At 38.2% G+C, this 24,335-nt stretch overlaps 1 protein-coding gene and 1 gene segment (V, D, J or C); both read left to right on the plus strand.

The window, feature by feature from the left end:
- Positions 1-24,335, plus strand: part of LOC121464736 — a 994,671-nt gene that overhangs the window by 390,412 nt on the left and 579,924 nt on the right.
- The window catches only part of LOC121464737 (immunoglobulin lambda-1 light chain-like), an 840,936-nt gene that overhangs the window by 240,146 nt on the left and 576,455 nt on the right, over positions 1-24,335 (plus strand). The window contains exons 1-2 of one of the 4 annotated variants that reach the window (XM_041677787.1): positions 1,614-1,667; positions 1,820-2,117. The exons of the other annotated variants lie outside the window; for them this stretch is intronic. Of the exons in view, the coding sequence (XP_041533721.1) occupies positions 1,622-1,667; positions 1,820-2,117 (344 nt within the window). The 5' untranslated portion in view covers positions 1,614-1,621. Of the gene's footprint in view, positions 1-1,613; positions 1,668-1,819; positions 2,118-24,335 lie in introns of those variants that run through there. 4 annotated transcript variants of the gene reach the window in all.

Here is a 24,335-nt window from a genome sequence, read left to right on the forward strand (position 1 = left end):
ACATAGGAAGCGATCTCCTGTGCCCATCTCCTGTAGGGTACTTCCCACTTTCTCTTCTATCAGGTTCAGTGTGTTCGGGCTGATATTGAGGTCTTTAATCCATTTGGACTTGAGTTTTGTGCACGGTGATAGATAAGGGTCTATTTTCATTCTTCTACAGGATGACATCCAGTTGTGCCAGCACCATTTGTTGAAGATGCTTTCTTTCTTCCATTGTATACTTTTAGCTCCTTTATCAAAAATGAGGTGTTCATAGGTTTGTGGGATAAAATCCGGGTCTTCTATACGATTCCATTGGTCGACTTCTCTGTTTTTATGCCAGTACCACGCTGTTTTCATTACTGTAGCTCTGTAATAGAGTTTGAAGTCAGGGATGGTAATACCTCCAGAAGATCCTTTATTGTATAGGATTGTTTTGGCTATCCTGGGTTTTTTGTTTTTCCATATAAAGTTGATTATTGTCCTCTCCAGATCTGTGAAGAATTTTGATGGGATCTTGATGGGGATTGCATTGAATCTATAATTGCCTTTGGTAGAATTGCCATTTTTACTATGTTGATCCTCCCAATCCAAGAGCAAGGGAGGTCCATCCATTTTTTGGTATCCTCTTCAATTTCTTTCTTCAATGCCTTAAAGTTCTTGTCAAATAGATCTTTCACTTCCTTGGTTAGATGTACCCCAAGATATTTTATGCTGTTTTTGACTATTGTGAATGGTGAAGCTTCTCTGATTTCCCTCTCCATATCCTTTGTGTATAAGAGGGCGACTGATTTTTTGGAGTTGATCTTGTATCCTGCCACATTACTAAAGCTGTCTATCGGCTGTAAAAGTTCTTTGGTGGAGTTTTTGGGGTCGCTTATGTACACTATCATATCATCTGCAAATAACGAAAGTTTAACTTCTTCCTTTCGAATTGGAAAGGAAGAAGGCACACGATTTTTAAATTAATTCCTGACGCTGGATGTTAGTCTCCTCTCAGAAGAATGGAATCAGAGAGGAAGGAGACTCCACATGAGAATTGACACAGGACTTCTGATGACTTCACAAAAAAGATGATTGTATACCAAATCAATATATACAGATATATACTTCACATCAATTCTTATAGCACAAGGCTACATTTTACTGGAATAACAAGACTCAATCACAAATATAGCTCATTAATCCAGAGAGAGGAAAGCAAATAAATGTGAACAGCCACACTACAGCTTTTGCTGATTTAGAAGCCAGTAGTGGTTTCTCAACAAGACGAAAAACGCACCCCAGAGAAGATAATGGAAGGTGTGCAACATTGTTAGACCTGACTTGGCTGAGTTAGGAGACTATCATGGGTAAATTCCTGTAGGATGTTTGTTGTCAGAGAATAGAGAAGCTTAGGGGGAAATCTCAGCATATGATCACTTGAACGAGTTGGGTTCCACTCTTCCTCATTAATTTTGGCATTACAGTTTTGAAATATTTTCTACACAGTGGCCTCATGGGGAGTCCCTGCCAGGCACGGAGCAAATTTGCATAGCCACCAAACATCAACTAACTCCAACAGGCTTAAAAGAGAATAAAAGCCCTTGTAGCCTGGCTATACTGAGACTTCTAAGATCTATATCTCTGTGGCATCTCTACCATGGCCTGGCTCTCTCTCCTGTTCCCCTTCATCTCTTTTTGCACAGGTGACCTACTAAAGACTCAGTTTGCTATTTCAACCTGCACAGGATACTGTTGCCCTGCTCTGAATCCTGAGTTCTATTCTGGTACAGCGTTGAGTTGGACCTGGAAAGGACATTGTTCAATATACTCAGTATCCTTCTCTATTCTCTTGCAGGTTCCATGGCCTCCTATGTACTGACTCAACCTTCTTCACTATCAGTGGCATTAGGCCAAACGGCCACTATAACCTGCTCTGGAGATAAACTCTCAGATAAATATGTTCACTGGTACCAGCAGAAGGAAGGCCATGCCCCTGTGCTGGTCATATATCGAGATAATATACGCCCCAATGACATCCCAGACCAATTTTCAGGCTCCAACTCTGGGAACAAGGCGACCTTGACTATCAGCAAAGTCCAGGCTGAAGATGAAGCTGACTACTACTGTCAGTGTTGGGATAGTACAAGTAGTGCTCACAGTAACACGTGCAGATGAGGAAGTAAGACAAAAACCCCTTTCTTTCCTGTGACAGTGGTAACTCATTTCCTAGTTCAACTTGCAAAGTTGTTTTTCTGACCTTTGCTAAGATCTTTGTTATCTAATACAAAGTGAACAAGTCTGCATGTGTAATGTAAACTGCTGAGTATCATTCCTCAGACTTTACCAAGCAGAAGATGTGGTGACCTTCAGAATCCATCAGATAAAATATTTTGTTCCTAAAATTTAGCCGATTTATTAGGATATGTTCTTGTGAACATAGTGCATTTTGTTATTTGATTATTTTTTTCTTATTTATTTTACATCTACTCTGATTATATTCACACTCACATTTCCTCTCTCTTATCTGGCTTTCCCTTGAAAAACACTATAAGGGGAGCTTGTGAAATATAAGAAATGCTTCTGTAGCCTAACAAGTGTGCAGTTAGAGCTGCAAAGACAACTCAAGAAGGAAGAATTGCTTCACTCTCTCCTACCAAACCAATTGTGAAGACTTATTCTACCTTGAGACCATATAGCAAATGCCATGTAATACATTCCCTACTGACACACAAAACAGACATGTCTTTCAGTCTTACTTTGAAGGAAAGTACTAGTATGTTCATATAAAGACTTACAGGAACATGAATCAGGAACTCAAGGGCAATTGCACCTTCAAACCAGAGCATATATATAGAGATAGAAGCCTTGATTAACAAATATGGTACCCAGCACAGTTCCTTAATGTCCACTCCCTATGGATCTTATTTTCTCTCCTCCCAATGACTTCCTACACAGGAATTTCTGAAATATAATATTTAATTGGATAAAAGAGCTACCCTCAAACATTGTCTTTGGTTGTAGATCCACGAATAAATTTACTTCATTCCTTAACAACTATGCCTCCAGAATTTTGGCTTTGAATAGAAATCCCATGGATTTGAATTCCTTAACACTGTTTGAACATATACTTTTCACCTTTTCTGTGATGACCTGAGTAACAGTGATGATCAAGTCTGGTTTTGCCTTCTCATCTCTGAGATTGCCTTTTCATTTTAGCACCCATCAGAGTGGATTAAAAAATGAGAGGAAAGTAAGGAACTATTGATGGGAACACACTCAGTGTACATAATATGCTTTTCTGGAAATGTCCTCATGTAGCCCAGGGATAAAAGAGACCATTTATATATTTAAAAAGTAGGAAAAATAGCAGCAGCCTTTATTTTCAAAAGTAGAAAAATTATTGAATTTTGAAAAGGACATAATTGATTTTATAAAAATGAAAATAGCAGTGTTTACGATTATGAGCAAAGGTACACTAAATGATATGACTGCCCAATTCTCTTAATGATTTTGGATGCTCATTTGAGACCTCACAGGATACTGTCTGCCGGCCTGAAACATTCTGCTTTGTGTCTCTGAGGTTGCTGTATTGCACTGATCATGGTACCACCAAGGAATGTTGAACACATTCTCCTTAGAGAATGGACATTTCTGAAGCATTTCATGGAAGGTGTCTTCCACTGTGTTTGCCTGTGCAAACTGAATGTATTAACTTTCTGTTCAGTTCCAGCTTTCTCTACTCTAGTCATTTTCAGGATAAGGAAAGAATGTGAATTAAAGTACAATTCATGTAGAAGCAGCTCATGGCTGTCTTTCATGAAGGAATCACAAGACTGGAATACATTGGTATCTTTACATTGCTCTTCCCAGAGAGAGCATATGAGTGGAGAGGGATTCGGGTAAGACTTAACCATATGTTCTCCATTGATATAGTATTCATTATTTCCAGATCTACATGTAGAATGTTCACTCTTCTGTAAATGCTAATGTTACAGAGATACTACCAATTAAAATGTATAAGTTACCAAAAGAGTTACATCAATATACCTTTACTTTCATTGGGATTGATCTAGGTTTAAAATGTAAGATTACCCTGTGTCTGCTTCCTCTTCCACGTGGGAGTTACATTAGCTTGTTAACAAATGACAACTCACCTTCATTAATAAATTGCTTTGCAACACCAAAGGTATCCCAGTCCCTACTGAGAAAGGGTCCTGATATGTGCAAACTTTTTTGTAATTCTACAAGAATGTCCTGGGTGATATTTTGCAAGAGCAAAGGTAACATTGTAAAGACCTTCCAGCCTGCAGCAGGTGTGACATGAATGCTGCCTCTGTCTTTAAATCCCCCACCATCCTTTGTCTTTCCCAGGCAGGAGCCTATACTAGAGGACTCACTGTACTCTTCATTCATTTAAGAAAGGTTGGTGATTTGTAACTTTTCTCCACGAACTGTTTCAGAATCAAATAATAGATTAGAGCTAATTAAAAGTTATAACAAAGTAATTCATTTACCAATTAAAGTAGTTCTAGACTTTATAAAAATACACGTCCTAATGAAGCAAAGATTTGTTACTATGCTGTTACAGTATATTTACACACTAGAGAAGATTTATAGATAAAGCAGAGTTTATGAATTCAAACTACTTGTAAGTAGTATTATTTTGGGAGAGTTGTATAATTGTAAAGTATTTTGGGTGGTAGGAGAGAAGGTTCAGTGTTTAAGAACACAGACTAATCTTACAGTAGGTTCAAATTCATTCCTTGGATTAACGTAGGGTGGGTTATATCTGCCTTTAATTTCAGCTCCTGTGAATCCAACAGCCCTGACCTCTGTGTGTGTGTCTTTCACATGCACACATCATTTATAATAAAAATAGATCAAAAGGCCAAAACCATCTGAAACTTTTTTTCAGGAATATATAATCTGGGAATGAAAATGAATTACACGAAAGTTATCTTATTTATTAATATTTATTTATTTTTATTTACTACTGGAAGTAAGTATCCACAGTCCAGCAGGGGGCCCTGTGTACTTCTCAGAAACTGACAAGAACTGAAACTGACTACTAACTTGAATTTAATCTCCTGGGACAATTTCACACCCAGAATTAGAGGTTACAGCACAGCAGGTGTCTCCCCAGAGCTGCTACACCCTCCCTGTGAGTGGAATTGTGCCCTGGACTGAAAAGATGCAATTTAGTGGTGATGGTGATAGTAAAAGTCTCATACTGTAGCAAGCCACCATTTCCCCAATACCCAGAAAACCCCAGAGACCAGCATCTATCTGTGGATCCTGGGATCTCTTGAGATTTAAAGCAGGACCCGGATACCTGACTCATCCCTCTGTCTTTCCTCCATCTCTGTCAATTTTCCAGCAGATTAAAAAGACCTGTCTTTGTAATGACCCTTTTATTCTTTGCTTCATTCTTAAATGTAACAGCTATTTCTTTCAGGTTCTTCTCCACAAGCTGAACTGATGCTGAGGAATGAGGGTCTCTAGTAGCTACTGTTTGTCTGTTTCCACTCTGGTTCCAGGAGTAGCCTGGCCAAGCCTCTAGGCTCTGATTCACCTAACAGTTAACAGGCGCTCACACTCTCCTGTCACTTTTTACAATAAATTGAATCTTGTTCTGTGCTTTCAGGTTACAAGTCTGAAGTCAGTGCTGAAGGCTACTGCATGCTATAGGACAGTGGTGCTCAGCACAGTGAGACCCAGATGGAGTAGCAAGACAAATGCACATTTGCCTGAGCCTGAGTATAAGCCCTGTCCTGTGATAGTGGGATTCCATGACCAGGCACCGCAGCCATCATAATTCTAAATCCCCACAAATGTTGAAGGAAAGTATCTTCCTTCATTTGTGTTCTAACTAGAATGAAAAGTGGAGATTTTTGTCAACTGTTGTGATAGACAATAAAAACATAAAATGAGAAGTAAAATATTTTAACCCTCCCATAGATGTGTTTGCTTGTATGAGTCCATAAGTCTCCAGCGAGAAGCAGTCTCTGGAAAGTTCTTTCTGTAACTAGATCAAAGTGGAATAACAGTCCATTCATATTTTCTAACTATTGGTATATTGTCTTTCATTTGAAAAAAATTCATTGTATAGTTTCTAAATGCCATGAAATTATATATTGTAATATTACTCTATAATGACAATATAGTAACATATATCATATGACAAATAACATACACTATTATAATTGACATATTGGTGTCACAAGAATATTTGCTCAACTATGTTCACAGCAGCTTTGTTTGTCATAGCCAGAACCTGGAAACAACCTAAATGTCCCTCAACCAAAGAATGGATAAGGAAAATGTGGTACATTAACACAATAGAGTACTACACAGCAGAAAAAAATAATGACAGCGTGAATTTTGCAGGAAAATGGATGGAGCTAGAAAACATCATTTTGAGTGAGGTAACACAGACACAGAAAGACAATTATTACATGTACTCACTCACAGGTGCTTTTTAACATAAAACAAAGAAAACCAGCCTACAAAGCACAATCCCAGAAAACTTAGACATCAATTAGGACACCAAGAGAGACTTACATAGATCTAATCTACATGGGAATTAGAAAGTAGAAAAAGACAAGATTTTCTGAGTAAATTGGGAGTATGAGGATCTTGGGGGAGAATAGAACGGGAAAGGGAGAGGCAGGGCGGGGAGCAGAGAAAGATGTAGAGCTCAATAAAAATAAATAAAAAAGTAAGAAATAATCAACATATTATATAAATAATTATTGTATTAATATATGCTATTTTATATATAAATGTAGTATATCTTCAACATACTACAAAGTACACATATAATTAATATATTATATAATATATTATTTATTTAAGGAAAATTTATGTACAATAATTTCTTTTCTGACATTACATTAACACATTTCCTCTTAGGGATGATATGATGGTGTGATAAACGAGAGTACCACTATGTATAATCACATTCTAAGATTGTGAGTACTATTGCAGATGTGTTAAGTCAGAAGAACTCATGGTGAAGCATGTTGAATCCCCTAGGTCTTCATAGGATGGCTCTGAGAACATGGGGAGGTAGTGTTGGATTGACATGAAGATGAATGTGCATATAAGGATTTGTAGCTGCTGACCAATGATAACCTAAGATTGTTCACAAACAACAGCGACAAAGAGGGAAGGAAGAGGTGCCATAGGGTGCTTAGCTCACTGTGTCCATTTGCACATCTCTCCTCCAGAATCAGTATGTTATAATACAAGTCACTTATATTAACCCTGTGTTTATAGGTTGGTATGCTGTTACTGCCATCTCAAGGAAATAACAAACTAGACAATAATTTGTGAAGTATTTCCTAATTTGTGCACATTTCTCTAATTTCACTCCCATTTCTCCTAAAGATATTGACAATTGACTCATATTTCTTGCTTTATGATTAAAACTAAATTCTAATATTGACCATTTTTCTGTCTTAAATCATAAATATATGTCACTTCGTTCAATATTTAGTACTGTGATAAAGACACAGTAGAGCAGCTTCTAGAAGATGCCTTTTCTTCAGTGGCATCCACCTGTGAGAATGAGATCACACAAGTACTACCTTGTTATTAGAAACTCGATTTTGAACATTTTGTGAACTACATGACACTGAAGGACATGCCTGTCATTTTCATTGGGAAACCTTAAGCTAGCTAATCCTGTCATATAATGCACAGACTTCAAATCAGGAAATTCTTTTGTTATACATGATGGCAAGAAATAATATATAGAAGAAAAAGGAAAAGTTTGTAACCTGAACCACTATAGTTTGTAGCCTGTGTTAGTCAGTACCTTCTAAAACTCAAGATGCACATGGATAATGCATTTGTATATTTGAGTTGGGGTCTAGCATCCTTCACTTGTTGAGTCCTTCTTCCCAAGTAGCTCACATCAATATTTGAATGTAGTAATACCAAAGAAGTGCCTAATATAAAATCAAAACCACAGGTGGGCGGAAAAGAGTAGCAAAATAGTCATTAGAGCATCAAAAGATTTAAAAATAATTTATTTATTTACTCAGTTACATATTTATTTAACAATTTAATGTGTGTGTGTGTGTGTGTGTGTTTGTGTGTGTGTAAAGGCCACATATATAAAATAACTTTTGTAAGGTGACTCATTCCTTTCACTATGGTAATTCCAAGAATCAGCTCCTGTCTTGAGGCTTGAGAAGTGGTCTCAAATACTCAAGCATCTTGCTGTTTCAAAAGTTCTAAGTAGGATACAATGTACATAGTTCTGTGCATATATTCAACAAGAGATAACAGAACCCTAGCCTATTTATTTTTTCCTTCCTTTATCCCTTTCTCCTTCCTTCTCTCCTTTCTTCCCTCACTCCCTCCTTTCATCCTCTCTCTCTCTGTTTCTTTTTTATATTTCTCTATTTTGTTTGTGTCTATTACTATTTTTATTTTCAGATTATTTTACTTTTTAAATTTTTCAAACAATATATTTTGATCATATTGTTTCCCTTCCCCCAACTATTCCCAGTTCCTCCAACTCTCTACCCATCTAACTTCATGCTCTTTCTCTTTCAAGCAAAACATAACATACAAAACAAAACAGAAAAACCACCAAAATACAAAGCAAGAGCAACAATACAAAAATCAAACATAAAGAATGGATGAAGTAAAATGGTCAATCAGACAAAATAAAACAAAATAAAAACTGCACACACACACACACACACACACACACACACACACACACACACACCATAGAGTCTCTTTAAGTTTGATTAACTACCCCTGACTATGAGGCCTGGCCTGGAGTGTGTTTGATATTTCAGTGATACTTCATTGGAGATAACTGATTTTTCCTTTTCCAAGTTCTGTGTTACAAATAAATTCAGTCTAAGTTTGTTACTATTTGTTTACTTTTTTTTCTGGCATTTTGTCTGATTTAAACCTGTGCTGATCTTACATGCTTGTTTTCATCTTTTCTATGACTTCACATGTGAATCAGTCCTGTTGTGTCTGGAAGATGCTGTTTCCTTGGAGCCATCCATCATATCTGGATCTTAACCTCTATGCACCCACCTCTTCTCCTGCATATTCCCTGAGCCTGGTGGATATGTGTTGGACAGAGAAAACTAAGGTAATATAGTCACGTTAACCATGTATGAGTTAAATCATACCTGAACAAACTCACATGTTCCTGACATTCCTCTTGCTTTTCCCTAATCACCCCTGTTATTTCTTCTATCATGATTCATTAATTCTTTCCTTAATTTAGAGCAACTCCCTTTTCTGATCATCCATGTCCCTAAGGCCCTGCCAATTAAATATAGTATTGTGATATTAGATAAGTAGTAGGTGTGATATTAGATAATTAGTAACATTTGTGTTTTAGAAACCATCATTCTTTATCTATACTCTCTAATCCTTACTTAAGGACAAACACGGGCCCACTTTGTTCTTTCCCTGACCTTTTTCTTTATAATTTTGTTTTGTATTTCCATGAGATTTTCATTTTTTAATTTATAATGCATCAAAAATGTCATGCTGTATAATGATTATCATTCTAAACACTAATATTCATAAGTGTGTCTCTATAGGTCAGTCTGCTAAGGAATCAAGCAAAGAGATTACGTCTGGATTCTTGAGCATTCTGAGCAGAGGTTCATGGAGTAAATTTCTCTGCTCTCATCATAAGTAGGAAAGGTTGTGAATAGAGAGATCCTTATAAATTAATGTCTACAACTTTGGTTCTTGAAATTTTTAATATTTTGAGGCCTTAATATAGTATCTTCTTTGTGTTGTCACCCAAAAAATTATTCATTGCTATTTCATAAGTATAATTTTTCTACTGTTAAGTATCATAATGTAATATTTAATTAACAGGATATCTGATAAGTGTCCTCTGTCCTGTGGTGGTCAAAACTCATAGTGTATAAACACTGATCTATATAGTGTTTCCACTGGAGAGAAAACAAAAGAGAAGATGTAAAAGTCAGCCTCAGAGAAAGTAACTCCTGAACTTGATCAGAAAGTGCTTAGTAGTCAAAGCCTTAAGGAAGTATGGTGGTGACAAACATGGCAGACCTAAACCTGAACAGTGGGTTCCACAGGTTTCACTGAAGAATCTGGAGACTCTAGCTGGCTACTGTGATCTGTTGGGCGACCACAGGAAGGAAGAGACACCCAGAGTTTTGATGGCACAAACACCTAAGAATATTTGCAAGAAGGGCCCTGTCAGATCTCTGAAAAATGTTGAAGCATAAGAGAGACCCATACCATGTCTGTCTCAGCATAACTCACTGGTGTCTGCACCATGGCCTGGATTCCTCTCTTCTTCTTCCTCCTTCACTGCAGAGGTGAGAAGAGTCATCTAGACCCCAATGCCAGTTCAGGGAAACAAACTGACAACAAGGTATATTATCCTCTCTTCTCTCACCCCAGGAGATAATGTGTTTCTCTTTTAGAGGGTCTTTCTCCCAACCTGTGCTGGACTCAGTCACCCATAGCCTCAGCCTCCCTGGGAGCCTCAGTCAAAGTCACCTGCACCTTGAGTAGTGACTACAGCACCAACACCATTTATTGGTACCAGCAACAGCCAGACAAGGCTCCTAAGTATCTGATGTATGTTTACAGTAGTGGAAACCATTGAAAGGGAGATGGGATCCCTGATCGCTTCTCTGGCTCCAGCTCTGGGGCTCAGCGTCACTTAAGCATCTCCAACATTCAGCCTGAAGATGAAGCTGACTATTTCTGTGCTACATATCGTAACAGTGCTGTACACAGTGACCCGTATAAATGAGGGAGCAGGACAAGAACTGTTTTCCTATTTTGCTACCAAGGCTAGCCTATGGTTTTGAAAAGGATCATCTAAAGTTCTTACTTATCACACTCTTTGTATATTTTCTTCTTGGTACTCAAGGGGATAGATCATAGTTCTAGCTCCTGAGCACCTTAGGATAGAGAAGAAAGGCAAGGATTGTATTGAGTTTACTCCTGTGTAAAATTAATGACTATGTAAAATCAAATCATATGTGTACAGAGCTGAGTAGGTGCGAACATTCTTCTATAAAGTTAAAGAATTGTGCTTAATGTTCTCACTGTTACTCACCAAAGTTCACAGGAATGTATATTTATTGTAAAAAGGCTTTATTCTCTCATGCCCTGTCTTTTAACTCCAAATTGCTAAGAAGTACAATGTAAACACATTTCTGAGTTAGTGTGGTAGGGCCCGCTTGACACATTACAAAATATTAGAAACAGCCACAATGGCTGAGCATTGTCCTCAACTGTTCACAAACTTTCCCTATTGCTTCTGACACTCCTCTTTACTTAGTAAGCCTTCCCAGATATTTTAAGGGAAGGATAAAATTACCACTATATCGTTTAGTCTCTGCAAAATTCTTACATGTGACCTTTCTATATCAGCATTTTTGGCTGTGTCTCATGTCATGCAATAAGTTTTCTATGTAATCACCAAGAACTGAAGCTAGGGAATATAGAACACAGAGGAGGGACAGACTGCACCAAAGTGAAGTTAGCAATCTGTGTGCACGGTAACAGCATATATCCATGAAGTATTAGGAAAAGGGATTAGCTCATCATCACACACCCTTGATAATGGCCAGAAGCTGTCTGTGTTCTTTCCATTACCAAATATCTTATTGCTAGCATAATGTCCTCTTTTCTGTCTTACTCAATATATCACATCCAGGTCTTTTCTTTCTTAACCAAACTCAACCCGAAACCTACCTAAAACCAATGAGCTTGCAATGAAATTCTAAATAATAATTTTTAAATTTCTACCAGATGCTCAAAATTTGGTTTTTTTGTTCTCTCTAACTTCTTGTGAGATTCCCAGTCTATGGGGAAAAGTATACAAATGGATCTTTTTGGAAATATTATTTTTGGATGACCATGCTCACCAAATCACTTTTCTTACCACATCTAGTTTAAAAGACCCGATCTGAGCTGTAGTGTGTAGGACTGATGTTGTAGGTATTCCTACAGCCAGTAGCCTTTAAGTTACCCACCTACTTGGGTATGTCCTCTTATTCTATATTACTATATATGTTAATATAAAGCACGGGTCTAGCCTCTCTTCTGGTGACATGATTTAGTTCCTGTTCCCAGCTCATGCAGAGGATTGTGATCTGTGAGTCTACCCCTAAATAAATAACCCTTTATTTTACTCAATTCAAAGCTAATTTGGGATTTCTTTTTAATGTACCTTTCATCTGGTGTCTACGTGGATCCGGACTCCACACCTACTGTGTGGACCAGCTTAGTGTTCTAAGCAGTCCACAGCCCAGAAAGTCCCCCAACCCTGCCAGCCTGGCCTACTTAAAACCCCAACTACAGTGGAGCTAACTCTGTGTGGCAACTTGGAAATTTCCGAGTTCATGAACATCCCCTCCACCACTGCTGTGTTCCTTGCCTCATGGCGACTTGTGCAGTTTCTGGTTTGTGCTCCCTGCCCATGAGTTATGGGCTGCTTGTTCCTTTTATGGAATTGACAAAATTGAATCCATGTTTAGGGTACTGAGAAATTATCTTAAAGAATACATACTGTTGAATTTGACAATCAAAATTGTTAAAAATTAATGATAGATTAACAGATAGAGTATCTCTCCAGGATGGCAATTTGCACACTATCCAAATGATGATGATGGGAACAGAGAAAAATATAGAGCTCAATAAAGAAATAATAAGACACCTGAGAAGGGAGTGTATGCAAGGATTTCCTAGGAATAACATCTCCTCTTGGAACGGCATGAATAGAAGGACTCAGCATTCAGGTATACGTAGAATGTATAGCAAAGGCCAGCTTTTGACCAATGAATGCAGACCAACAAAAGACAGACAAAGCAACCTGATACTATCTGGAAACTCCTTGAATGGGGGCAATCTCTCACAGGCCAGAAAGCCAAAAGTGGTACAATAATTCCCAGTCACTGTGGAGGACTATACTGATGCAAACAGATCAGAAAAGACAGGTCACAAATTGAAAGATTTAAGTAAGGTGGAATTGAACCCTAATAATGCTATGAAAAAGCCAGACTTATATGCTATTTTCATGGTACTAAGGGATTTTAAAGAACCTCTTGATCATAATGGATAATTTTCCTAATGTGTTCTTGGATTCGGTTTGCCAGTATTTTGTTGAGGATTTTTGCATCGATGTTCATGAGTGAGATTGGTCTATAATTTTCTTTCTTGGTTGAGTCTTTGTGCGGTTTTGGTATCAGAGTAACTCATCCCAGGGATGCAGGGCTGGTTCAACATACGAAAATCTATCAATGTAATCCAGCATATAAATAAACTGAAAGAAAAAAACCATATGATCATTTCATTAGATGCTGAAAAAGCATTTGACAAAATTCAACACCCCTTTATGATAAAAGTATTGGAGAGATTAGGGATACAAGGGTCATACCTAAATATAATAAAAGCTATATACAGCAAGCCGACAGCTAACATTAAATTAAATGGAGAGAAACTTAAAGCCATCCCACTAAACTCAGGAACACGACAAGGCTGTCCACTCTCGCCATACCTCTTCAATATAGTACTTGAAGTTCTAGCAATAGCAATAAGACAACATAATGGGATCAAGGGGATTCGAATTGGAAAGGAAGAAGTTAAACTTTCGTTATTCGCAGATGATATGATAGTGTACATAAGCGACCCCAAAAACTCCACCAAAGAACTTTTACAGCTGATAAACACCTTTAGTAATGTGGCAACATACAAGATCAACTCCAAAAAATCAGTCGCCCTCTTATACACAAAGGAAATGGAAGCAGAGTGGGAAATCAGAGAAGCTTCACCTTTTACAATAGCCACAAACAGCATAAAATATCTTGGGGTAACTCTAACCAAGGAAGTGAAAGATCTATTTGACAAGAACTTTAAGGCATTGAAGAAAGAAATTGAGGAGTATACCAGAAAATGGAAGGACCTTCCTTGCTCTTGGATTGGGAGGATCAACATAATCAAAATGGCAATTTTACCAAAGGAAATTTATAGATTCAATGCAATCCCCATCAGGGTCCCATCAAAATTCTTCACAGATCTTGAGAGGACAATAATCAACTTTATATGGAAAAACAAAAAACCCAGGATAGCCAAAACAATCCTATACAATAAAGGATTGTCTGGAGGCATTACCATCCCTGACTTCAAACTCTATTACAGAGTCAGGGTAATGAAAACAGTGTGGTACTGGCATAAAAACAGAGAAGTTGACCAATGGAATCGTATAGAAGACCCGAATTTTAACCCACAAACCTATGAACACCTCATTTTTGATAAAGGAGCCAAAAGTATACAATGGAAGAAAGAAAGCATTTTTAACAAATGGTGCTGGCATAACTGGATGTCAACCTGTAGAAGAATGAAAATAGACCCATATCTATCACCATGCACAAAACTCAAGTCCAAATGGATTAAAGACCTCACTATCAGTCAGAACACAGTGAACCTGATAGAAGAGAAAGTGGGAAGTACCCTACAGGAGATGGGCACAGGAGATCGCTTCCTATGTGTAACCCCAACAGCACAGACTTTAAGGACAACATCGAATAAATGGGACCTACTAAAACTGAGAAGCTTCTGTAAAGCAAAGGACACTGTCACCAAGACAAATAGGCAACCTACTGACTGGGAGAAGATCTTCACCAACCCCGCAACAGACAAAGGTCTCATCTCCAAAATATATAGAGAACTCAGGAAACTAGACTTTAAAATGCTAATTAACCCAATTAAAAAATGGGGCACTGAACTGAACAGAGAATTCTCAGCAGAGGAAGTTCAAATGGCCAAAAGACACTTAAGGTCATGCTCAACCTCCTTAGCAATCAGGGAAATGCAAATCAAAACAACTTTGAGATATCATCTTACACCTGTCAGAATGGCTAAAATAAAAAACTCCAGTGATAGCCTTTGCTGGAGAGGCTGTGGAGGAAGGGGAACACTCATCCATTGCTGGTGGGAATGCAATCTTGTGCAACCACTTTGGAAATCGGTGTTTCGGTTTCTCAGGAAATTCGGGATCAACTTACCCCTGGACCCAGCAATACCACTCCTGGGAATATACCCAAGAGATGCCCTATCACATGACAAAAGCATTTGTTCAACTATGTTCATAGCAGTATTATTTGTAATAGCCAGAACCTGGAAACAACCTAGATGCCTTTCAATGGAAGAATGGATGAAGAAAGTGTAGAATATATACACATTAGAGTACTACGCTGCGTTAAAAAACAATGACTTCTCAAATTTTGCATGCAAATGGATGGAAATAGAAAACACTATCCTGAGTGAGGTATCCCAGACCCAAAAAGATGAACATGGGATGTACTCACTCATAATTGGTTTCTAACCATAAATAAGGGTCACGGAGTCTACAATAGGTGAATCTAAAGAAGCTAAGTAATAAGGTGAACCAAAGGAAAAGCATATAGTTGTCCTCTTGGCTATGGGAAGTAGACAAAATTGCCAGGGAGAAAATTTAGATCTTGGGGGTGGTGTGGGTTGGGGGTAAGGGGAGATGGGGAGAGAAAAGGGAGAAGGGGAGAATGGGGGGGAGCTTGTGAAAGGGGGAGGATTGGGATGAAGGAAGGTTGGATGGGGGAGCACGGAAGCACGGTTCTTAGTTAAGGGAGCCACCTTAGGGTTGGCAAGAGACTTGAACCTAGAGTGGCTCCCAGATACCCAAGCCGAGGTCCCCAGTTAGTTCCTTGGGCAGCTGAGTATGGGGAACCTGAAATGCCCCTATCCTAGAGCAATACTGACGAATATCTTGCATATCATCATAGAACCTTCATCTGGTGATGGATGGAGACAGAGACAGAGACCCACACTGGAGCACTGGACTGAGCTCCCAAGGTCCCGATGAGGAGCAGAAGGAGGGAGAACATGAGCAAAGAAGTCGGGACCACGAGGGGAGCACCCACCCACTGAGACAGTGGAGCTGATCTATTAGGAGCTCACCAAGGCCAGCTGGACTCTGACTGAAAAAGCATGGGATAAAACTGGACTCTCTGAGCATGGCGAACAATGAGGGCTGATGAGAAGCCAAGGACAATGGCACGGGGTTTTGAACCTACGTAATGTGCTGGCTTTGTGGGAGCCTAGCCAGTTTGGATGTTCACCTTCCTAGAAATGCATGGAGAGGGGAGGACCTAGGACTTACCACAGGGCAGGGAAATCTGACTGCTCTTTGGGCTGGAGAGGGAGGGGAGAGGAGTGGGGGGAGGGGGGAAGGGTGGGAGGAGGGGGAGGGAAATGGGATGCTGGGAGAAGGAGGAAATTTGTTTTTTTTTCTCTTTTCTCAATAAAAAAAAGTTAAAAAAAAGAAAAAAAAAGAACCTCTTAATATAGTTACTGTTTCACAATATGTAGAAAGAGTTGTCTTGCATATTGAAACTGCTGAATTTATACCAGATGATACATAATTGACTTCATTATTTATCCAGGGGCAATATATAATCAGGAATAGGCTCTGTACCATATACATAAGACACATCCAATCCCATAGATGTCTGCTTGGTCTATTAGCACAGGTGATACAGAAATGCACTGATTATTGATTCGAAATGTATTGAAGGCCTCAGAATTTCATAGGAGATATCAAGTTTAACTAAAGAGTTTAACTAAAGAGTTTTCTATTACATGGCAACAAGCTAAGGAGATTATAATCAAATACCATACTTGTTCTTTATAAAACCTAACACCACTACTGTCAGGGAGTAACATAAAGGGTACTCAAAGGAATGAAATCTGACAGATGGATTTGTTCCAGTTTGCAGAATTTGGAAATTTAAAGTATGTACATTATACCATTGACACTTATTCAGGTTTTCAATGGGCAAATGCTTTGTGTTTACAAAAGGCTGATTCAGTAATCACACCTTTATTAGAAGTTATGGCCATCATGGGTATACCTGCACAAATAAAGACAGATAATTGTTCAGCATATGTCTCTAAGAAAATGAAACATTTTTTTGCATGTTATAATATAAAACATTTTACAGGTATACCACACAATCCTACATGTCAGGCAGTTATAGAAAGATCAAATTGAACTATAAAATATATGTTAAACAAACAAAAAGTGGTGGAAAATACCTCCAGAAGTGATTATATAATGCTTTATTGACCTTGAATTTTCTTAATGCTAATGAGAAAAGAACAACAGTAGCAGAGAGATATTTGATAATAGAAAACTCTTTTGAATTTAATCATCCAGTATATTTCAAGGATGTGTCAACCTCACTATGGGGGCTAGGATATACGCTACATTGGTGAAAAGATTTTGCTCTTGTTTCAACAGGAGAAAAAAATGTTGTGGGTACCATCAAAATTAACAAAGATTCAGTTTGAAAAGAGAAATCTCTTGAGAAAGAGAAATGACAGCTCATCCACTGAGGTGACAACCATATAGTTGGAAAGGAAACCATATAGGTTTGGGGCAGGGTTTATTCTCATTATTACAGGAAAATACACCTCTTAAAAAACTCAAGAGACCCTGGATGTTTTGATGTTGACAGAGAAAAAAAATAACTATCTAATAAGGACCATTAGAAAAAAGGAGTATGACTTATAAGGACAGGTGATCAAAACATATACAAATATATAGAGTTCACTTTGGTGTTGGACAACAACTGGCTCTGTCCTTCTCTAAATCTAAGCATGTTGTCAAAATAAAAATTCAGAGTTTCTGTTTCATGTCAGGAGCCATGGTATAGGACATACAGCAAAAAGGAATTTAGAAAAAAATTACTTTTCTTTATATATATTTTATCATATGTTTCATTGAATATATGTTCATATAAATAATGTTCAAATTTTTCACAATGAATTTTCCTGCAATAATCTTTGAAGTTTTCCAGAATATTATGGGGCCCCACAACAACAACTCTACCTGGTTGATATGATGTCATGATGCTGATAGTGCTACTATTATATGACCTGTTTTTGGGTACTAGCTGCTCTACATGGTTCCAACTTGGGCAGCTAAAATGGTGTACATTTTTTTTTAAAATCTTCTGGCCAAAACTCCAAATAGGAACCTCAGAAATCCCTAACGAATACTCAGAGACAATTTGCAATTATACCAGGTAGTAATCTTGGAACTTAAGCATCACTTTACTTTCACAAGATATTATAGAAAGATCATTGCCCCCATGACAGTGGAAGCAATTCTAGAAGACAAAGTTCCCTCTCCCAACAAAATGTGTCCTAGGATTAGGGACATCATTTAGGGGTTGATTATAGTTGTTATAATGTCAGGGTTTGGAGAAAATGATTCCCCAGTAATCTCATGGGGAAAAAGGGAAATTGAATGTGATAAAGATTAGGATGAGCCCATTCACACTAATAATGATAGTGAATAAGGGAGTGAAACTTGTGAACTATTATATATAGGCAATTTACTTTGGTTTAGATTCTTGGATATTGATACACACTAAAATTATATTGACTATCTTCCTATTTTGTCTATAATATTTGTATACTTAGGCAAAGTTATTTTGTCACATTGTATGTATGCAAGATTAAGACATTTTGTTTAGGAGCTCAGTCCAGTGCTCCAGTGTGGGTCTCTGTCTCTATCTCCATCCATCACCAGATGAAGGTTCTATGATGATATGCAAGATATTCGTCAGTATTGCTATAGGATAGGGTCATTTCAGGTTCCCTATCCTCAGCTGCCTAAGGAACTAACTGGGGACCTTGGCTTGGGCATCTGGGAGCCACTCTAGGTTCAAGTCTCTTGCCAACTCTAAGGTGGCTCCCTTAACTAAGAATTGTGCTTCCGTGCTCGCCTATCCAACCTTCCTTTATCCAAATCCTCCTTTTTTCCCAAGTTCTCCCCATTCTCCCCTTCTCCCTTTACTCTCCCCATCTCCCCTTACCACCATCCCACCCCACCCCCAAGATCTCAATTTTCTCCCCGTGCATTTTGTCTACTTCCCATAGCCAAGAGGACAACTATATGTTTTTCCTTTGGTTCACCTTCTTACTTAGCTTCTTTGGGATCACCAATTGTAGACTCCGTGACCCTTGTTTATGGCTAGAAACCAAGTATGAGTGAGTACATCCCATATTCATCTTTTTGGGTCTGGGTTACCTCACTCAGGATAGTGTTTTCTATTTCCATCCATTTGCATGCAAAATTTGAGAAGTCATTGTTTTTTACCGCAGCGTAGTACTCTAGTGTGTATATATTCCATACTTTCTTCATCCATTCATCCTTTGAAGGGCATCTAGGTTGTTTCCAGGTCCTGGCTATTACAAATAATACTGCTAGGAGCAGAAGGAGGGAGAACATGAGCAAAGAAGTCGGGACCACGAGGGGTGCACCCACCCACTGAGACAGTGGAGCTGATCTATTGGGAGCTCACCGAGGCCAGCTGGACTGTGACTGAAAAAGCATGGGATAAAACTGGACTCTCTGAGCATGGCGAACAATGAGGGCTGATGAGAAGCCAAGGACAATGGCACGGGGTTTTGATCCTACGTAATGTGCTGGCTTTGTGGGAGCCTAGCCAGTTTGGATGTTCACCTTCCTAGAATTGGATGGAGAGGGGGGGGACCTAGGACTTACCACAGGGCAGGGAACCCTGACTGCTCTTTGGACTGGAGAGGGATGGGGAGAGGAGGAGGGGGAGGGGGAGAAGGGTGGGAGGAGGGGGAGAAGGGTGGGAGGAGGGGGAGGGAAATGGGAGGCTGGGAGGAGGTGGAAACTTGTTTTTTTTTTCTCCTTTTCTCAATAAAAAATGGGAATAAATAAATAAATAAATAAAACCAAAAAAAGACATTTTGTTTATTGATATAATTTTAATATTGCAATATACATTTCTACCTCTGATCAAGATATTTATACATTGTTTACATTTTGAGGCCATTGTCCTCATTCATTGCACAGTTGTTTAAAGACTGTTTAATATTCTAATATGAGGTCTTAGTGTTTTAGTTAAATAGGTATTAATCAGGAACCCACTAAGGCCAGCTGGCCTGGGTCTGAAAAAGCATGGGATAAAACCGGACTTGCTGAACATAGCAGAAAATGAGGACTACTGAGAACTCAAGAACAATGGCAATGGGTTTTTGATCCTACTGCGCGTCCTGGCTTTGGGGAACCTAGGCAGTTTGGATGCTCACCTTACTAGACCTGGATGGAGGTGGGTGGTCCTTGGACTTCCCACAGGTCAAGGAACCCTGATTGCTCTTTGAGCTGATGAGGGAGGGGGGGCATGATCAGGGGAGGGGGAGGGAAATGGGAGGTGGTTGCGGGGAGGAGGCAGAAATCTTTAATAAATAAATAAAAAGAATTATAGGTCAGTAGCCATCCATATTTGTCATACTTACAGTTAGATTAATCATATCCTTTGATACTAAAGTTCATATTCTTCATTGATAGGTAGTCTTCAACCACTTCAAAGAGACATAGAATATGGAATGCATTTTAATAATCTAGGGTTCTGTTGATGTGAGACATAATTGCTCCTGGCAGCATTGATTTATTTCTGAGAGAATGTTGAGCACCAAAGACACTTTACTTGTAGTTTGTTTTCCGCTTGGCAAAACTGTCCTTTGGGCAAGGAACTGCCCATGCACTGACCACTGACCAAGTGGACAATGTCTAGACAGGATAAGCAGGATATACGAAAAAAGACTGCCAAATTTGCTAAGACAGGGTATTATGGTTTTGAAAATTTTTCTGCCTCTGAAAATGGTTTGTCTTTTACTCTAGGCCTTAGCCAAAGTTGGTTGCTCCAACATTGTAAATGAGACTTTGGGTGATTGCCTAGGTAGCCAGTTGTCTCTATCATTTCTTGTATACTTTGGAAGTTGCTTGCTTGCTCTTCCTGCTTACTCAAGTAATATTATTTCCTTCCTCGGGTCTTCGATGGGGTTGAAGACTAGATAGTTGTAGTTACTTTTCTCTCATGACTTGGCCAAGTTAATTATAATTCAAGGCTTTAACTCCTTAGGATAGGATAATTGTTGAGACCAAAGAATTTACCCTCACCACATAATAATCAAAACACTAAACATAAGGAATAAAGACAAAGTAACATATAAAGGCAGACTATCAGAATCACATCTGAGTTCTCAATGAAAATATGTAAATGTTCATGAGTGAGATAGCACAGATGCAACATGACAATTACGGTATGTTTTCTCTTATGCTTAGATGATAACATTTAACTTTTCAATCTGTGTGATACAATACGAATATCCAAAGAATTTAGGTCCCTTGTATGGAAGCAGGAAGGAAATGATATCCCCCAAATGGGTACAATCTCTCATAGAGACCTATGAATGTACAATGTGCTAAGAGCAAGAGTCTTTGAAGCATTGAGTCCTTATTTTTTTTTCTCCAAAACTTTCATCTAAAGGCTCAGGAGACAAAGAAAGATCACAAAAGCCAATGGATGACTCCAAGAAAAAAAATGTCTTTCAGATGAAACACAATGGATGCACATATAAAATCACAAATATTGTGACAACTCATACAAGGTCTGCATAGGTTCAAGGCAGACAGGGACCTAGCACTGAGGTGTTGAAGTGGACAAAGAATCCCATCCCTATTCAAGAAGAAACCAGAAAAGAAAATGAAGAATGAAACAAAAATCTGTCTGATGAAAACCTATTTTCAATAGCAGATATCATTGGATATATCAACTACTTTCTCTGACATATGCCTAGCCAGGAATATTTCTCATATATATATATATATATATATATATATATATATATATATTAGAATTTTTGTGTTTGCTGAATTTTTAATATTATTTTGGTATTTTCATCTTATGATCTTTTGTTCTCTTGTTTTATGCAATTCATTTTAATTCATTTTTGAGAAATGGCAATATGTAGGTAGGTAGATAGGAGTAGGGATATGGAGTTGACAATAAGAAGTCAAAGGAAGGGGAAACATGATAAAATAAGTTTTATAAAAAATAAAAAGATATTTTCTATTGCTTTAGCCTTTATTTTTTTTTCTTTTTTATAGCTTTTTTTTCAGAGTGTCCCAAATTTACTGGATGTGTTATATCCAGATATTATATTTTTTTGTCAGAGCCATCTAATTCTTTTATCTATTTTTTCAAGGTCTGAAATTCTGTCATCCTTCCTTTTATTATGTTGGGAAGGCCTTTGTTTTGTTTCACATTTTGAATTTTTATTTTCTAATTTTATTTTAGTTTGTGTTTTTATTAATACTTCTAATTAATTGTTAAATCTTCTTTCATGTATCAAGCTTTTTTCATTATTTTATTAAACTATTTGTGTTTTCACAGTATTCATTAAAACATTTATTCATATTCTTTTAGGGTTCTTTCACACAGTCAAAATTGAATGTTTGAAGTCTTTGTCTTATTCTTCACCTAAATTGATATTTGTGAATCTGACAATAAAAATCCTTGATTTTGAGGAAACTTATAGTCTTGTTGTTCACATTTGCGTTATTGTGCTTAGATCTGTGCATTCTGAATTATGATGTCTGAAGTGTATCTGAGCATAGATATTTTGTCTCATATTTGTTGGGTGGGTAATCTATTCTTTGTTGCTAATGTCCCCTCGGAGTACTGGCCCATTGTGCCACTGTAGGGTCATTGATGCTCTGCCAAAAATGTTACATTGAGATTTTCTGATAGGTATTTTTCCTTGAGTTCAGCAGAAATGAACAAGAACACAGATGAACTACCAAAATAACTGAATCTGGAAGCTGGAAAAAACAATGGCCCCTGGACCCACACTAGTAGACTGTTTCTGATATGGACTGAGGTTACTGAAGAAGAGGGACTCACACAGACAAGCTGTAGTGACACTAAGTCTAGAGTGAGTGAAAGAAAGGATAGAAAAGAGGGTAACAATCCACTCCTTGAATTTCAGCAAAATGTGGGAGTTGTGTGTCCCTGATAGATAAAGATTATGTGATGGGGGAGAGTCTTCTGTTTTGTGTTAATTTCATTGGTTAAATAAAGAGACTGCCTGGGCCCTTTAATATGACATAAAATTAGGTAGGCAGAGTAAACAGAACAGAGTGTTGGGAGAAAGAAGCTGTGTCAAGGAGTCGCCATGATTTTCCTACGGGACACAGACGCAGGTTAAGATCTTACCTGGTAAGACACCTTGTGGTGTTACAGGGATATTCGAAATGGGTTAGATAGATATGTAAGACCTAGCCAATTAGAGACTGGAACTAATGGGCCAGGCAGTGTTTTAAAGAATACAGTTTCCGTGTAATTATTTCGGGGCATAAGCTAGCCACGTGGGCGGCCGGGTGCCAGGGACGCAGACCCGCTGCTCTATTTCAACAGAGTGGCAGCCAACGTGGGGCGCTCCTCACAACAATTATGTGGGTCAATGGTGTCACAGAGGCTTAGAAAAGGGTTAAAAGACAAAAATGAAAGATGCTGCCAGGAATAACTAAGGGGGCTCTGGTGACATTCTATTGACCTTAGGTCTCAGATGACCCTCTTACATTCCATTGAGACAATCAATCAGGTTTCCCAGGAGAACCCAGAAGAATGAAGCTTTAGATTAGTAATCCTGAAGCAATTTAAAACCCTCCTCCTGGCTACAGGTGACTTCACATGTTCAAACCTTCCACATGGCTACAGAGTATTTGTAACACAACTGCTACTGACATTTCCTACTTGTTACAGGAATTTGTAAATGAGCAAAATGAATATTGAAATACCAAGTTTAATAATGACAAATGGTTTTAAGCCACTGAATTATTTTTTGTTTCACAGCTTATTACAGTATATATATATATATATATATATATATATATATATATATATATATCAGTGCTTTTTAGGCATATGTTCAGAAGACACTGAATGAAGCAATCTAAAATCTATTGTGGATTTGTTCAGGGGAAAATACAATTTTCACATTTATTGTAAAATAAAGTTATTATAAATTTGTTGTCATAATGATGCCCTGCCCATTGAAGAGTCCTTGTGTTGAACACCAGAACATTCAGGACATGGAACACAGAAATCTGATATTTACCAAGATGCTGTGAGAGAGGAGTGAGAAAGACAGGATCATCTCTGTCCTTTGATGGAACATGCTGTATTGGGAATGAGGCTAAAACAAGCAACACATTGCCCTCTATGCTCTGGGTTGTAATGCCTTGGCTTCTGTGCAACTGGATTTGTCTCTACCCTCTTCAGAACAAGTAATTAATGTCAGGGAACTGTATCATTGGGTAGAAAAGAGAACAGGTAGCACCACCCAGCTGTAGAGACAAACTGGGTGTCTCCTGCAGAGCCTGCACAATCAGTGTTTCTTCTTACTTTCTCTGATTTACAGAAGACCTGCCAAGGCTTTGCCACCTATTCAGCAACAAGAAGACA

Source organism: Microtus oregoni, unplaced genomic scaffold (genome assembly GCF_018167655.1).
Source record: "Microtus oregoni isolate MIOR12 unplaced genomic scaffold, Mior012 000029F_ref0000214, whole genome shotgun sequence".
NCBI classification, from domain to species: Eukaryota; Metazoa; Chordata; class Mammalia; order Rodentia; family Cricetidae; genus Microtus; species Microtus oregoni.